The sequence below is a fragment of the Cynara cardunculus genome (assembly GCF_001531365.2).
Source record: "Cynara cardunculus var. scolymus isolate 2C chromosome LG 10, CcrdV1, whole genome shotgun sequence".
Classification (NCBI taxonomy): Eukaryota; Viridiplantae; Streptophyta; class Magnoliopsida; order Asterales; family Asteraceae; genus Cynara; species Cynara cardunculus.
Genome location: NC_037537.1, coordinates 23,211,079 through 23,227,871, shown reverse-complemented (window position 1 = coordinate 23,227,871; position 16,793 = coordinate 23,211,079). Strand labels below are relative to the sequence as shown.

Sequence of the window (16,793 nt, the reverse complement as noted above, 5' to 3'; positions counted from 1 at the left end):
GATTAATTATAAAATATTCCTTTTGTCTATTTTTTATTAAAAAAATTAAAGCGTAAATGATTTATTATAATGACAAATTTTCTTGTGTGGTTTATTTGTTTTTTTAACGATAAAAATTATGACATAATTGATTTTTTTATAACAAAATTTTTAAATGTCATCTGATTCATTTATGACTGAACAAAATAAAATTAGATTGAAACAAATTCAAAATGTCAATATTGATTAGGGGTGTGCAGAAAGTCATCTGATTCAATATCAACCGACCAATCTAATTAGAACCGACCAACCATCATCGAATATCCAATTGAAATTGGATTGGATCGGATCCAAAAATTTCAACATCCAAATCGGATCGGTCGGCTCGTGGATGACAATCCAACATCTAGGGGAGGATGCAATGGCAAAAAGGAGGGAGGAAGGGACCCCAGTCAAAAACTCAAAAAAAAATCATAGGTTAAAATTTAGGTTTTACATGATTTACTTTTCACTTCCCTCCATTACATTTTTTCACGGGCCCCCAACCTCAATCGAAATCGTTACTCTAACCACAAAAATCTGTTGAAATCAATCAAAAAAACCAAAAAAAATATTCGAAATCGACAAAAACACTAAAAAATCCCTCGAAATCAACCAAAAAACTTTAAAATTCCCTCGAAAACGTTGTAATTAGGTTAAAAACATATCGGACGATTTTGTGAGTCTTGAGTCACCTTAAAGGTGACCCCACTGAATAAAAATCCTGATCCGCCACTACCAACATCCAATAAAAACCTGAACCGATTCAATACCATGACCATCCAATGATCATCCAATTACCATCCAACTAACATCTAATTAATAACTATGTATAATTATTAATATTTTACGATTTTGTTTTTTAATTGATATTTATATAATAACTTAAGAAAACATACGAATAATTAGTTGAGTATTGGATGAATTAAATACGATCCAATGGATAACCAATAATAACATCCAATGGATAGAACCAATCTGATCCAATCATCCACTGCATTTGGATCTGGTTGGATGTCCAATGTAAAATCGGATTGGATCGGATGACAAAATCCAACATTCAATGGATGATTGGATCTCAACCGCTAAACACTTCTAATATCGATTGTGAAATGACAATTCAAAATCCAATAAAAATCAATCAATTCCATGTATTGATTAAGTTATTCAATAATAAGAACTCAATATCCACAAACATCTTTAACGATATCGAAAACGTATGAAGCTCTCTAAATCATGATATATCCCTTGTATTTTTTCTGTCCAACGACATTACAAGCATTCTAACACTTGGAATAATCAATGTTATTAACGTCTTTGTTGGACGTGAGGTGATGCTACATTTCTCAGCTTGAATGTTCGTTGCATCTATCAAGCACGTTTTTGACATCATTAAAAGAAACAAATGAAAAAACTAGTATTTTGATTAAAAAACAAATAATAACCGCATCTAAAACTTAAACGTAACGATGAAAAAAGTACCCTGTAAGCATCTTAAATTTGTAGTCAATGTTAATCTAATTACTTGAACCGCATCTTGCATAATTGTTGTGATACTTAAACACCGATGATCATTTTAGACCCTTTCAGCATCTTGTTACCAACCCTTTTACTTTTAATCCACCTAGTTGGTTACATGTTGTTGTTCATCTTCTTCACCATTTTTTGTCCGACTCGTTCTCGACATATTTGTCTAACAAGGTAATCATGGAGCATATTTTTGATTTATAGAGAACATTAAGCATAGAAACTCAAAATCCATTTTTTTAAGCATAAGCCGAAAATAGAGTGAGTGGGACAGGATTTCGCCAGTTAACCAGTAACTGACCTGGTTATAACAAATCAAGCCGGTTGCATTAACCGATCCACTCACCGATCTCCCATGCCAAATTGATCCACTCACCAGTTAAAAGAAAGAAGTTGAGAAGTTTCAATATCATATACAATTACTCATTTGGATGTGTTTAATCATGTATCATATCAAAATTTGTCTTCTCACAAAATGTTTAGCTTCTCATTTAAACTTGTCCTATATACATATATATATTTACACACACACACACACACACACACACACACATATATATATATATATGTGTGCATCTACCCAACATCCTCTTGTTGCTCACAAAATAAGCAGAAATGTTAAGACCATAAAATCAAGTAAAAACAAGTTCCAACCCAAAAAAAGAAGCTATGTTTCTATTAGGTAACAGGACAAGTCTCGAGTTAAGACATTTACAGGCGATTCCCTCTCATCGCTATAAATCAGAAGAAGAAGAAGAAAAAAGTAAAGTATCTAGATTCTAGAATGTACTAGAAGGCCTATTAGAATGTTACAATTCACCATATGGAAAAGGTAAAAAAAAGAAGAATCTATACCAGGCCTTTTTGGATTAGAAGAAATATATATGGCATGTATTAATAACAGAGATACCAAAAGCCTAAAATCAAAACTAACCCCACCACCATTACTTCAAATTCAACCACATTTTCTTCTAAATCCCCCCTTGGACTAGCTTTCTTAATGCCAAAAATGCAGCTCACTTATCTCTCTTCAGAATCTGATTCAATTGATAGATACAATCTTGGTCTCACCGACCGCTTTTGCCGAGGAAACGAGAAAGGACTATCAGATCTATCCCTAATACTCTTATCAGATCTACCACCGCCGCTCATTCCCAGAAGCAAAGAAGCTGCCCATGCACAAACCAACCATCAATTCCAATTATCTTTTATTAAAAAACATCCTTACAAAAACAAAAGATTCACAAAAATAGGGAAATACCAGTATCTTCCAGTGAATTCAATGCACCATCCTCGCATGGTGGTCGCTGTCTCGAATTCAACCCATTGGAAGCAGCAGCAGCAGCGGCAGCAGGGTCACAGTGGACCCCACTGCCGCCCCCACCTAGTCTGAGGGATATCCAATCATCACTTCGGAAACCGTTTGACATAGCTGCCTGATCTGTCAATTCAATCTGTTCTGTTGCTTCAGACGGCCTTGTAGGAAGAAAGAGCTGAAGTGAGGGATCATCACCTCCAAAAGCCAACGGATTATCGACCAACCCATCATTTATATCAGGGTTTGATTGGTGGCGTGAAGAATCAGGGATAAGTGCTGCAGAACCCATGTTAGTCTCGGCAGCCAATGGGTAGCCACCACCCATTGATGTTGGACAACCGAGTGCATCACCATGATGCACATCCACTAAGGCATCTACGGGATCTGCATCTGAACCAAATAACTGAAAGCTAGGCCCTCCATGATTGCTAGAAGGTAAAGACCAGAAGGGCACCCCAAAACCATCATCATTTGTATCGAAAAGACCAAGGCATGAAGTTCCCCCAGCCACAAGAGAAGGATCCTCGGGATGTGGCTCCGTAATTCCAAGGGGAAGACTAGAAAAAGCAACGCCTTCAGCAGCATCTGCACTACTGTTCTTATAGATTTGTCCAGAAGAAATTAGGTTTTCAGCCTCTTCTTCTGAATCACTGAGAACAATAACTTCAGCATCCCCTGCGGCAGCCAAAAGATTTCGGTCCGTAAATCCATGGCCTGCATCAATATTCAGAGTAAGTGAATCAAGCTCAGCCCCATTGGCCATAGAGTAATCAAAGTGCCCACCACCATCCTGATTCACGCTAGTATCTTCATCCCTACCACTTCCAGTGGCACTGCTGCTCATGTTGTTACCGTTATTCATAAAGTTATCTGGTAGTTTACTACCAGAAGAAAGTGAGAGCAGATTTTCAGGTTTTCTGACTTCCCAAAATCCATTTTTATTTTTCTTCATTCCGAGCTTCAAACCAGTATGACCTTCAGAAGCACCTTCTTGTTTGACCTGCTTTAGTGCTTCTGGCTTGGGTTTAGACTCCACTTCCACGGGTACACAAAGAGTACCATCAGGTAAATGCCACTGCCCAAGATCTCCTAGACTCTTACGGTCATCCTCTGCCTTCGCACGCCAAGAACCATCTGGCTTCACCTCAATATCTGTCAAGTCCTCCCCACAATTGGACATCTTCATGGAAGAAAAAGTAGAACTTCCAGTCAGTATATCATTAGAGAACAAAACAAACGAACCAAAATCAAGATTCAATCCAAGTATTACCTTAGATGTAATACGAGTAAAATATGGGTCAATAATGATATTCTCCAAAGAGTAGTTCTTGAGACAAATGGGACATTGCCACTGCAGCAAACCCAAAAGAACAAAGAAATTAAGAATTGATATACATATATATACACAGACAGAGAGAGAGAGAGGTCCTAGCATATAAAAGGTGGCCAAGGTACGAAATGAGAAGTCCAGAAACACTCTCTCATGGATGTATATAGTCACTTGCCTTACGAGACCGTTGGTTCATTTCCACAAACACTTCAAGATCAAAACAGCCCATGTGGGCACAAGGTTTGAATCTTCCCGCAATTTTCATTCTTGAACCACTCATCTGTAACACACAAAACACATCAGTTGTGAAACTGCATCAACCAATGCCACATCATGCATCAAAAGACAAACTGATGCCAGATGCTTTTACAATTGAAGTTTGGTCCTTGGCAAAAATGGAATATAAAATAGAATAAAACCCGAAAGGCATACAACCAGCTATTCCTGCCAACAAGATAATAAGGGCCATTCTTAAAAGTAGCACAACAAAATTTGCAAAATAAAATAGAAACACTAGATATCACTTGAAATGAAAATCTTCGACCAAGATCACGAAGTGCACAGCGAGAATCAACAGAAAGATGTTAACAAATTTACTAGAAACAGCAAACACAAACGCTAACCTAATTTTCAACTGTGTGAAGTAACAAAGAGAAAAAAAAAACTAAGTTTTGGGTCAATTGGACATGGTGTCTAGTTGTTAGAACAGCATTAGGAAGTAAAAGTCGATATGGCTTCCTCGATACGCAATATAAAAGCTTGGACTTGCAACTGCTTGCAAGTCCATTTAAGTAACTGGACAGAACATAGTATCCGATACATGTAGTCATATAAAATCAATTTGAAACAATGAGCTTCCAAAATAGTTACAGATAGATGCAGTTGAATAGAACTATTCAATGAAGTCTCCATATGAGTGCTTGGGAGAGCTATGTCTATTGTATTGCCTTCAAGTGATCATCGTTCAGATGCCACCGGTTGTAATGTTGTATGCATTTCAATAAAACAAAACCTAGAAAGGAAAAGTAGAAGCCAACATCAAAGGCACTTCTGCTAAACAAAAAATCTCAGGACGAACAGTCACAGAGAAGATTAAGATATTATAAAACATTTGATTCTGCAACAACAGTAGCAGATGCGTTTCTTAACCACAAATCATCATATAGCAAGCATAGCTTGACTGATTACATAAGCCGTTATACAAAAAGAATATCATGACTCACAAGTTATAACATGCATGCCCACTGCCCAAAAGGCCAAAAGCCCAAAACAAACCATCCCCTTCTCTGCTTTGGATTGTATTGTAAACATCAAGAGATCAAAGCAAATGTGTTACTTACAGGACAACGAAGATTGACCGGAATAGAATCAGCAACAACCTCCAGATCACTGTCACTGTCAGCATTTTCTGTGGCAGGCCCACCTCCTACACAGCGACGAACACGTGCAAGGGCATCTTCAAACCGCTCACCATCTGACTCTTTGGGAATAAGGTTGAGAATCTAAGATGCAGAAACAACATAAACAATAGCACGACAGTCAGGTAAAGCTAAACATATTTTTCCTCAATGATATAGACATAGATATCAATATATTAATGTTAAATCTGAAGTTGAACTTACACTTAATATCAAAATTTGCACCCATAATAAAGCCGCAACAAGTAGATGCCAAAATCAAGAACATAAACAACAATTCTAAACAATATGTGTATAATCAAAGGGATATCTGAAAGAGGCATACCATCCAAATAGCAGTGTAAAGATCAATGTCTTAAATCAAGAGTATGAAAAAACTGAAGAACAGTATTACACCCTCATCTAGACCCAATAATAATAACAAGACTTCTATAACAGTCATGGGATCTTGCACAAGCATAGCACCAAGGTAAAAAAAAGCAACTGGGGTGGCAAAGCATGCACCATTTTCAAAGCTCAATAAACTCAAAAGCAATCCCTGTTAAACCATAATAGATCTATTTTCATGTAACATTATTAAATCAGAATGTCATTATTAGTACTTCAACACCAAAAATCAGAAAATGATGTATAGGTTAATAAAAAGGCAGTTAATCTTTTCACAATTGACCCACCACATACAATGAAATAATTGAACGCATACCATAGTGCAACCACTAATTATCAAGATATTTTATCTAAACAGAGGACAGGGACCTACGTACTGCTTAGTATCAAGTATAGGTGCTTAGAATGGTGTAATTACTAATTAACAAGAAATTTGAATAAATGCTACCATTACATTTTACATAAAAAGTAAAACAGCATATTGATCTGGGGAGCTCTTGTGAACGAAAGATAAGCAGATAACTTGCACACTGAAGAGATCACGGATAAGAAGAATTGTTTTCCTCTTACGGCGTTAGCATATCTTGTTAACTATTCTTGTTATCAAATTATTTGTTGTACTATAATCTGTAGAGATTCAAAGAAAGCCCAAATGACTTAGCAGACTAATTAAAGTGGGACCAGGCTTTAACCCCATGCCATGTGCTACACCATATAATTAGCCACACCTCTGGATGCATATGGCTCTACCCCTGCTAACCCATCCGATGTAGCAAGTTGCCACCTTCATGATCCGATGCTTCTTACGCCATGGCATACACCTTGATAATAACAACGCTCATGGCTTCAAAAAGCTGTTCCATTTACATTCTAGAAGAAGCTTAAAGGACTTTTTTCATTTTACAATTTTATCCCCAGTATGAATCAAGTTAAGAAAAACTTAAGAGTCCCGATCCTTAAAAATGGAATGTAACCTAGAAACATCACATTTGACTTGACGTTCAAGTTTAGGACTCCTTTTTACAATGAATGATTGTGAAGTGAACTCTTTCCTTACGAAGGAGCATTAACAATAACCATCAAACATAGAATACTGATAAAAAGTTGTTAATAATAATAAGAGAGCAGCAAGCCAACGGTTGAACAGGGCCAGCTGCTCAAATCTTTTTTGAAACATAGGTTGTTGGGAAGCGGTCCCTGCTCAACAACAGTCAATATTTGACATATCACATGATTCATTTTCTCTCTTAACACATACACAGCAGCACACCTGCATTTGAGCAGGGCCTGCTGTCCAAATATTTTTTAACAAAATTACTCTTGGAGGCAAAAGAACACTCCAAGAGCACTCACTACAAACAACAAAAGATGTCAAGAGTTTACGTCTAATGCAGAAGTAAAATTTTCGAAAGAAATTTACTTCCCATTAAGACAACATAAAACATGGTAACCACATGTACTGCAATACTACAGATGACACCTTTAACAAACTAACATCTTGATTTGAAGAAGACTCCCACCTGTTGTACTGTGCGCCGTTTCACAATCCGGACACCCAAACAGAACACACGAGAATCGCAGCCTGTTAAGGAAATTTTATTAATTCCATCTCGAGTGCATGGTGTGATCTGACAAAAAGAGAAAAAACATCAAGTAAAACACATTAACAAAATAAAAAAGAATACAGATATCTGAGGAATTAAATATTAATTTCTGAAACCATGTGCCTCTACCGCCCACACAGAAAGTTGGCCACACCAAGAAAAAGACAAATGACAAGCTTATCATAAAAACTTCAGAATAGCAGGCCCCTAAGCATTGGCACAACATTTGAACACAATCCTAATTAACTGTTATAGAGGTTAAACTTACAATAGGACCATCATCACGGCCATTGGCTCCCAGCAATTGAGAGCCAGGTCTATTTATTGCACGCATGGGCATACCTGTCATGTAACATAGAGAAACAAGAGAAGCACCGTAAGGCATACGCCAAATCCATGACAAATGCAGAATTCGAATAGATATGGTCCGAAAGAACGGAAGGAGAGATTGCACAGGCTGACAAATTTCTTCTTTTCTCAAAAATCATGTCTTATCAAGTGAATGGAGATAGATAAAAGCATACCATTGATTTGTAGCTCTGCAAACTGTGGCCATTGCATCCTATAAGAAACCTTGTCGTTCAAAAGCATACACCAGGCCTACATAATAATCAGCCACATTTTCACACGGCACATTAAAAATCCTCTATGTTGATCTACACAAATATTAAAAAGGAAGTTTATATCACTGACCTGAACATCATACTCTGGTTTCACCAACAACTCCTTGTCCACTCTTGTAAGTTGAAAAGTTTTTTCAACACTTTGCATTGGGTTTGTACTGAAAATACATGCCAAACATATTTATAATAGCAGCATGCTTGAATATGCGGTAAAGAACTCAAGAGCACATGCATGCAACTAGAAGAACCATCACTTCTACAAAATGAAGATATACTACCACGCAATATGTAGAAGGAAGATTTATTGACTTCATCAGCATATTATTACAAAAGATAGTCTGCTAAAATATATTCCCCCCCACCCAGCCTTTCTGCACGTGAAGCCATTTAAAAAAGTAAAGAAGACAAACTAACAAAGAGCGAGACACACCCATCTGCCGGGGCATTTGCTATAGTCAGCTTCACAGGCAATAGAGGATGTGCGACAGTAACCCAGAACCTGAATGTTCAAAAGTGCATATTAGTTGCCATTTATTATTAATCACGCAATTAAAAGATGAGTAATTCAAACTTGCAACTGGATTTTAACCGTAGCTTGCTAATGGCTTCATATTGGCCTGTTTTACCCATGTGTGTTGTGTACCAAAAAGAAAAGAAAGACAGAAGTAGAAAAACTAGATATATGATGCACCTCGTTTCAAAGAAAAGAGACATCATGCACAAATTGTGATACAGCACGATGATTAGAGCAATATAGGAGAATAACAGATCTACATGAAATGCAAAAGGGTCGTGCAACATGTGCCATAAGCTTGAATCCCCATACAGCAGAATGAAGAAAATAAGTAGGATGACATATCACAAACAGTGGGGTGCCAGTAATATCCTAACTGCCAACATTGACAAATTACTTTCTAGGTAAACCTAAAATAGCAAAGTCATGATCAAATCTAACAAATAAAAAAACTATATCAAGCTATTGATAACTGGAACAAGTCAATCAGATAATATGACAAAATAAAGCATGCAAGATGCCAGGCAAATCAATAAGAGAGATGATCATTCATGTAACAACACCACCTTTAACCCGAAATTGCTGGGTAGGAGAAAAGGGTACCCATGATAAACTATAGAAGTATTGCTGGAAAACTTAATGGCACAACTAGTCTTATTGGAAATTTCCAAAGGCTGATGTTTAAACCAGTCTTGAATTTATTCCGCTCCGTTAAGCCCCTCATTTTACAATTTCAACCCTGGTTAAATTAAGCCCTTCCCTCCAACTCTCTTAGAGCCTTCTCTCCATACAAGTCGTTACTTCACACCCTTGCACCTGAAGACTATTCACAATATGATTCTACAAGAAAAACGCTGGTGAAGGGGACTACTTATCAACAAAAATGAAATCACCTGATAAACCGAGAGAAGATGAATTTCCACCAAAAATAACAGTTGACAAAAGAAACTTGTTTTACATGTACTCAACCAGGAAAAAAGAAGGAATAACAATTATCACTTACGGGTCTGCACGACCAAGTCTACAAAGCTCGCAATAGAACTTTGGGGGAGGTGCTGGTAAAATACCCTCCATGGGTTTCTCCGGGATAATAACACAACTGATATGCTGCCACACGTTGCATCTTGGATCTTCACACTGAGCAAGAAAATTGGTAAGGTAAGCCTACGTTTGTTGGCAAAAGGAAAAGGTAGGTGCATCAACACAAGGAACAGTTGATTATAATCATTTCCATAAAATTAGGAAAGTTAATCATAAGCTAAAAATGTAAAAGGAAAATGTCAAATGGGCAGTGCATGAGAAGTAGAATATAGATGAGGCATATCTGTCAAAGTTCCATTCCTTACTATGAGACAAACTCATGTTCAAACAATACAAATCTATTTTTTCAGCAAAGCACAAAGAAATTAGGTATCATGCCTCTTGAAACCATTATACCAACTACAAATGAAGACTAAGCCTAAAAAGTACACAAAACAAATCAACTTCAACAACTGAAGACGGACATTAAAAAAGCAAAAGGTTCACTGTGCAAATAATGCCCACCCTACTGTTGTGCATTGAACCTCAATGAATCATCAGCAGAGATAATAGAAGTTCATCAAAAGTAAACATGCCATATCACATGAAAATGCATACCAGTTGAGTACAGAGCATCCACAATGAACTTAACATGAGACATGAAGTTAGAAGAGAATACGACTAGCCATTAGAAGCATACAAGCATGACAAATGCCAGTGTGGCACATATTTCATGTTCACAATATGCATAGTTGAGAGAAGATTTCTACCCCATATAGGCTCGTCACAATAAGATAATATTACCACATACGCTGGCGGACACCCTGGTCTCAGGATGCAACTGTTGTCAAGGCAAAAGGTCTATATGGATAACATTCTTCAACACACAGAGACAACAGAAACAACTCAAACTATCCCCACCGGCCCACCCCATCCCTTTTCAACCCAAAACAACAGAGGAGATGTACGTAATAAGTGAGGTTATTGTTACATGAAACAAAAAAACGCCACCAGTCTTGAATTGAACTTAGTGGATGACAGAATGCTGCTACCTTTATAAATAAAGGTGAAAACCAGATGGTATTTTTTGGCACAACAAATGTGAGAAAATAAGACACTACAGAATATTCGAGACATAACTACAACAATGAGATGACATATTTTAAAAAATTCACATCCACCTTAACATCAAACATCGTGATAGAAAAACACACATATAAGAGAAAGGAAGGACTGCTGAGACCTTTATCATCGAATCAGCTTGCAAAGAGCTTCCACATAGGCAGCGAACCTTTTCCACCTGAAGAGTGTCTTCGATCTCCTCTTTAAGTTTCGTATTATTACTGCCATCTGAAACACCCCGAGCTTTTGATGCCAAATCTGTTGCCCCGGAATCCTGCATTTTCCTTGTGGAAAGGGAAAAGGGAAAACGTGAGAATGAAAAGAACAGGCAATATAAACTATATTGGCACACCAGCCGTTGATTTGCATGAGATGGTAGTAAGATTACTGTAGGGCATATAGCCATCTTATGCATAACACATAATGCTTAGACACATAGGCACCACAACAGACAAGAGCATATACCACTGGTTTGCTACATTACAATATGCTTGTAGGGAGAAAAAAATCTATAAGATATGCACACCTGTAAATGTCATCGACTAATTTAGCAACTTCTTCTTTCCCAACAGCATTTTTCTTGGACCACATTCCTGAAACTACTCAACATGACAGATAAATTTTCATTACTTGCATAAATAAGTACAAGAATAAAAGCCACACATAAATGAGGCTCATGCAGTACCAAAACGAAGTTGGAATCCAAAAGAAGTAATTAGATAGTAACATCCAAGAGCCATCACACAAGGACCGGTGATACAACATAGATATGAAGATGGGAAAAACCTATTTAACTTAAGTAACCAACATAAATAATGCCAAGGCAAGCCAAGGGAATGCAAATGCTATTACCAAGGCAACGAGGAGGGCGCTAGTCATCAGTAAGGTGGCAAGTCATAAAGTCCGTTTTCATATATATATATATATATATGTATGTTCTCCTCCAGCCTTTAATTAGACATGGAAAAAGCGTATGAATAAAAACTTAAATTTCTTAATTGACGCCACCAAATGCCATTAAAAACACATATGGTAACATAAAAATACTAAAATAAAGTAGTGGATCCAGCTTAAGTCATTATAAGTTCAACGCTTCAGGTTGACCACCCAGAATGGACGGGGAGGAGAAACTTAAATAGAAGAAAGTACTAAACATCAGAAAAGTAATCAGGGCCAAAGTAGGTCATGGAGATGAAAAGGAAGCACCGCGACTGATAATCAATCGCAAGAGATCAGGTTTTTATTCAACCCCATGGGGTTTTAAGTCGACTAACATAAGAAAGGGATCATGGGTAAACAGGATCCAAGTCATCCAGCTTGGTCTGGAACTCTGGAAGGCATCCAAGGGACCACTTTGAAGTTTTAAAGGTGAATCTCAAGGTGCTCATGCTCACAATAATTATCAAGGTAGCGAGGCTTCAGTAACCATTCTAATATCATTAACATGGCACGCACCACAAAATAGCAAAGTACCCATTCAGGTCATTCAACATCTCTGAGGTGAAAAAAAAAATTAAGTATTACAACCAGAAAGTGGAAATCACATCACATGATAAAGGAATCAGAATATCATCATAGATTAAGGTTTCAAGGACTGCATATCAATGTAAAAATATATTTGAAGTCTCCAAATTTGAAGATATGATCAAAGACCACCGCCTCTGTAACCGAGCTCTTTGACATATGAAGACAAGAAAATATAGATTCAAAAGGAGAATATGACTTAGGAACAGTACCACATGAAAGATTCATCAAATCTCCAAGATGGAGTAACATTTACCTCGCTCATCCGAGAGAATAGTTAATATACGTTCAGTAAGATCCTGCATGAACAAGAAAAAGAGAAATCAATAAAACTATTTACTCATGAAAAGCCTATTGAACACCAAACAAAGTGAATTAAGGATACAAGAAAATCTAAAAGATATCATTTAAGGGAATGGATACTAAAACACAAAATGTTGCTACTGGAAAGCAATGTAGACTTTGTTAGCTGCATTGAACAGGAAAACAACATTCATATTTGGATACAAACTAAAACCTTTTATTTATCAAAACAACAGTGAAGACTAAATAACTGTTGATGGTTGTTCGACGCTAAGAAAATCAAGATATGACAAACTGATTTGAAAAATACAGAAGGCGAACTTGGGGTACACTAAAGAGATTTCACAAAACAAAGAGCAAGTATATAAAAGAACTAAGCACTAAATTGTTGTTTTTCTGCCACATAATACTAGTTTATTTTTCCAAGGCCGCAAACAAAAGTTGACCAAATAGTACAAAATGCAGAAAAAGAAAAAGGCAGCAAGATTATAAAGAAATGACTACATGGGCAGATGGGAAAAGAAGCAAAAAAGAGAGACAAAAACAAAAAAAGGAACATGTTTAAAAATTAAAGATCCATTAGTCGGACAATGATAAACTTGGGTTGCTGGGACAATAAACAAGTAAGCCATGTTTAAAAATTAAAGATCCATTAGTCGGACAATGATCTACACACCTTAATAATGTCAGACTGAAAAACAAATGCATTTTGCAGGTATGCTTCCCTTACTACAAACAACTAATATAAGGCCCATGAACAGGGAAATCTAGAATATTACAGTACCTATTAGAACAATGAGAGTGGTAGCAGAAAAAGACCAAGACCAAAACCCAGATCAGGTAGCCCATACAGATCTGAGCCTATGCAGACTATTGGTTAACACAAGAACAAAACACAAGAAGGGAAAGCACGATTGAACCTGTTTCCTTCCTTGCTTGGAAAGACCAAGTTGGGTGAGGATGTCCTTCAGCTCTCTTATCCGAAAATGTGCCAACTTTTCCTACAAGACAAAGAACAGATAACCATAAACATATTGCAACTAGAAGCAATTCAAAGTATATATTATAATTCACCAAGGTTCTAGCCATTAGATAACAGAAATTGAGTCTAAGCACGTACAATTTGCCAGAAAAAACACACAAGCAAAATGGCTCAAAATTGTCAAATGCTGATCTAATCAGATAAGCAGGTAGTCATATTTCTTAGGATATATCAACTATAACAAAATGTTCAAGCAGAATACAATCTTAGACACCTCACACAAAATTTCACCATAATTACACAAAGCACCTGCTCTCAACTTCATGTGCACATTCATATGGGCTATAAAAATGGTATAGAGAGACTCGTGAATTAGGTTTGCACTAAAAGAAAATGGTTGATGATTAGACTTATTTGCAGACAACACCCATTCTACTCTCAAGAGTCCACTTCGCCAAAAAAATTGTTCAAATAATAGTCCGATCAAGTTGAACCGAGGTCCTCAATTCACCACAGAAAATAACACATATCCTTGATGTTAGTGAATTCAAGTGCAGACTTCAATTGTGCAAAGCAGGGAAGACTAAGCACATAAAACACGCATTGACATTGAATTTTTAAAACAGCACCAAGACAACCTACAAACCATTTCATATGCACAAAATTCAAAACAATACCTTGCAACTTGCTACCAAATCCATCTTTAACTGTATACATAAATCGCCCCCTTCGCCCAGCAGTTATATCATTCAGCAGCAACCAATCCAATAAAAAACGTTCATCCGCTTTTTAAAAGTTCACCACTGATCCAATCAAAAACGTTCAACCACGCATAAATTTCAACCTAAAATGAAACATAAAATTATATAGATAAAAAAGGTTAATCGTATCCAATTTCCTTAAATGCAATACCACGTAGATTAGGGCACTTACGCGAAGAATAAATTGGGCGAAATTGAGAGTGATGATTGCCGAAATCGGAGGTTTTTGGAGTATTTTGTGAAGTCAGGAGCCTTACGCCGCCGACGTATATTTCTCTCTCATCGATTATTTCTCTCTTTTGACTGAGAAACGGAGCCGGAAAGCAATAATCTTCCTTCAATTACGAGTTTAAACGGACGTCAAGGATGCTTTGCAATCTGATTTACTTCATACCAACAAATCCGGGTTTGGATTCTATGCTCCTTACGTGCATTTTAGTATTCCTGTGTCCTCTTTCGTATTTCCAAAATCAGGAACTTCATATTATTTTCACTTTAGTCTCTCTTGTTTTAGTAATTTTCAAAAATGGCCCCTTTAAATTGGATATGGTGATTTTTAACCATTGAATTTAAACTCCAAATTGTTTGGTTTGATTTCATTCTTTTACCATTATAAATGGATTTCATGTCCATTAATTTTTCATCTCATGAAAAATTAACGGTAGGCATCGGAATTAAAGATGGTCAAACTGGCCCGGCCCGGCCCGGGACTGGCAAGGACCGGTTATAGGATCGAAATTTGGGATCAGTTATGGATTTGGGATGTTTCGCGGGACCGGTTATGGACCGGCCTGGCCCCATTTTTCAAAAAAATAGCTATTTTTAAAAAAAAAATGTAGCCGTATTTTTTGCCCTTTTTTGTATTTTTTTGCTTTATAAACACTATATATATGTGTCTTGGTTGAGGGATTTACATACCAAGTTTTCGCAAAAAACACAAAAAAAAACGTTCACAATTATCGGTTTCTCGCTATATTTTGTAAGATAATTAAATTTTAATTATAATAAAACGCATTTTTAAAGTGTATTTGAGTGACCAAATTACAAATTTTATAATGTAGTAAAAATATATATCATTAAAAAAATAAAAATAAAAAAATTATTTTTTAATGACCGAGACCAGGACTGGCGGCCCATAACCGGTTACAATAAAGCTTGACCGAGCTCAACTATTTCGAACGAAACCGAGACCGGTTTACGCCGGGACCGGTTATGGTCGGTTATGAGAAATCTTGGGACCAGTTGGGACCGGTTTTTGGCCATCACTAATCGGAATGGAGCGGGGACCTTAATCCCCATCTTCATTCCTGATTTCAATCTCTATCTCCGTCTCTATTAAGAAATATAATTACATCTTCATCACTGTCCTTAATAGGGATCCCTACCGGGGATTTTCTTTCTTTTTATGGGAGATATTTTAAATCAAATGTATTAAACATTATACTTTTGGTCGGTAATGGTCCATGTAGGTCCATGTTTAAATCTCGTATGTTTCCAAAAATTTGCTTTTAGGGTATGTGAATAACATTACAACATCATACATAATTGTTTGATCAAACGTTTTTCGGCTTTCCATGTTTTTTATCTAGTAAGACAAGTAAACAAAAATGCATCTAAGAAAAATGATCAAAATACTATTTTCAAATTTAAAATATACTAAATATAATTCTTTATAAATAACATATTTACTAATAAACATATAATATGTTTAGTAATAAATATATAATATCTTTAACATACGGGGACGGAGCGGGGAGGGGACTACGTTATCCGTCCTGTCCCCATCATCGATCCCAGGTTTTGCTAGGAATTCCCGGTTTCATCGGGACGGGTACATCAGGTTCTCCAATAGAGCTCTCATGCCTAATTAACGATTAGTGTTTCACAGCAGAATATTCTTTTTTTGTAAAGGGTGTTCCAGACAATGACGGATCCAAAAACTTAGTTGATTTGGGTCAGACTTAGGAGTGTAAAAAAATACTGAATAACCCACCCGAGCCAAAATGATTTCAGGTTATTTGATTTTCATGTTAAATAGTTTGGTTAACAAAATAATAATAACTTATTTAGTTTAATATCGGTTAAACAAATTACGACTGTAAGATATCAGCCGTGATAAACTTAACCATAATTATTATGGATGTTTGAGATCGAACCCAAAATAAATGGATATTACATACCCACTGCAAAATATTTAAACTCGTTACAACTGTTGATGTAATTAGGTGCTATGTTTTATTTGGTCAATAGTAAACGTTTGATTAATATCTATATCTATACTATATTATAAATGGTCAATAGTAAACGTTTGATTAATATCTATATCTATACTATATTATAAA

At 36.4% G+C, this 16,793-nt stretch overlaps 1 protein-coding gene across 6 annotated transcripts; it reads right to left on the bottom strand.

The window, feature by feature from the left end:
• Window positions 1-2,197: 2,197 nt before the first annotated feature.
• LOC112519149 (E3 SUMO-protein ligase SIZ1-like) lies at window positions 2,198-14,846 on the bottom strand. Of its 6 annotated transcripts, none has more exons than XM_025127136.1 (18): window positions 14,624-14,846; window positions 14,368-14,534; window positions 13,629-13,709; window positions 12,662-12,704; window positions 11,408-11,480; window positions 11,003-11,165; window positions 9,743-9,876; window positions 8,656-8,724; window positions 8,296-8,383; window positions 8,127-8,202; window positions 7,871-7,944; window positions 7,519-7,626; window positions 5,534-5,695; window positions 4,369-4,473; window positions 4,134-4,214; window positions 3,647-4,043; window positions 2,807-3,577; window positions 2,198-2,714 (listed from the first exon to the last, which is right to left on the bottom strand). In XM_025127136.1, exons 2-18 carry the CDS (start codon window positions 14,389-14,391, stop codon window positions 2,566-2,568), a joined length of 2,598 nt encoding a protein of 865 aa, XP_024982904.1. In that variant the 5' UTR covers window positions 14,392-14,534; window positions 14,624-14,846; the 3' UTR covers window positions 2,198-2,565. The 6 variants fall into 6 exon arrangements, with proteins under 6 accessions (XP_024982904.1, XP_024982905.1, XP_024982908.1 ...); XM_025127137.1 differs by having other exon boundaries at window positions 3,650-4,043; XM_025127140.1 differs by having other exon boundaries at window positions 3,851-4,043.
• Window positions 14,847-16,793: the final 1,947 nt, after the last annotated feature.

What these genes read in the sequence shown, in the direction of transcription:
- LOC112519149 (XM_025127134.1), bottom strand. Translation starts at nt 14,391, where the DNA reads ATGGATTTGGTAGCAAGTTGCAAG. An exon ending in TATTCTCTCGGATGAGCGAG is followed by an intron (nt 11,481 to 12,661) that starts GTAAATGTTACT and finishes CATGTTGAGTAG; the next exon opens with TTTCAGGAATGTGGTCCAAG. An exon ending in GAATTCACTGGAAGATACTG is followed by an intron (nt 2,715 to 2,806) that starts GTATTTCCCTAT and finishes GTGCATGGGCAG; the next exon opens with CTTCTTTGCTTCTGGGAATG.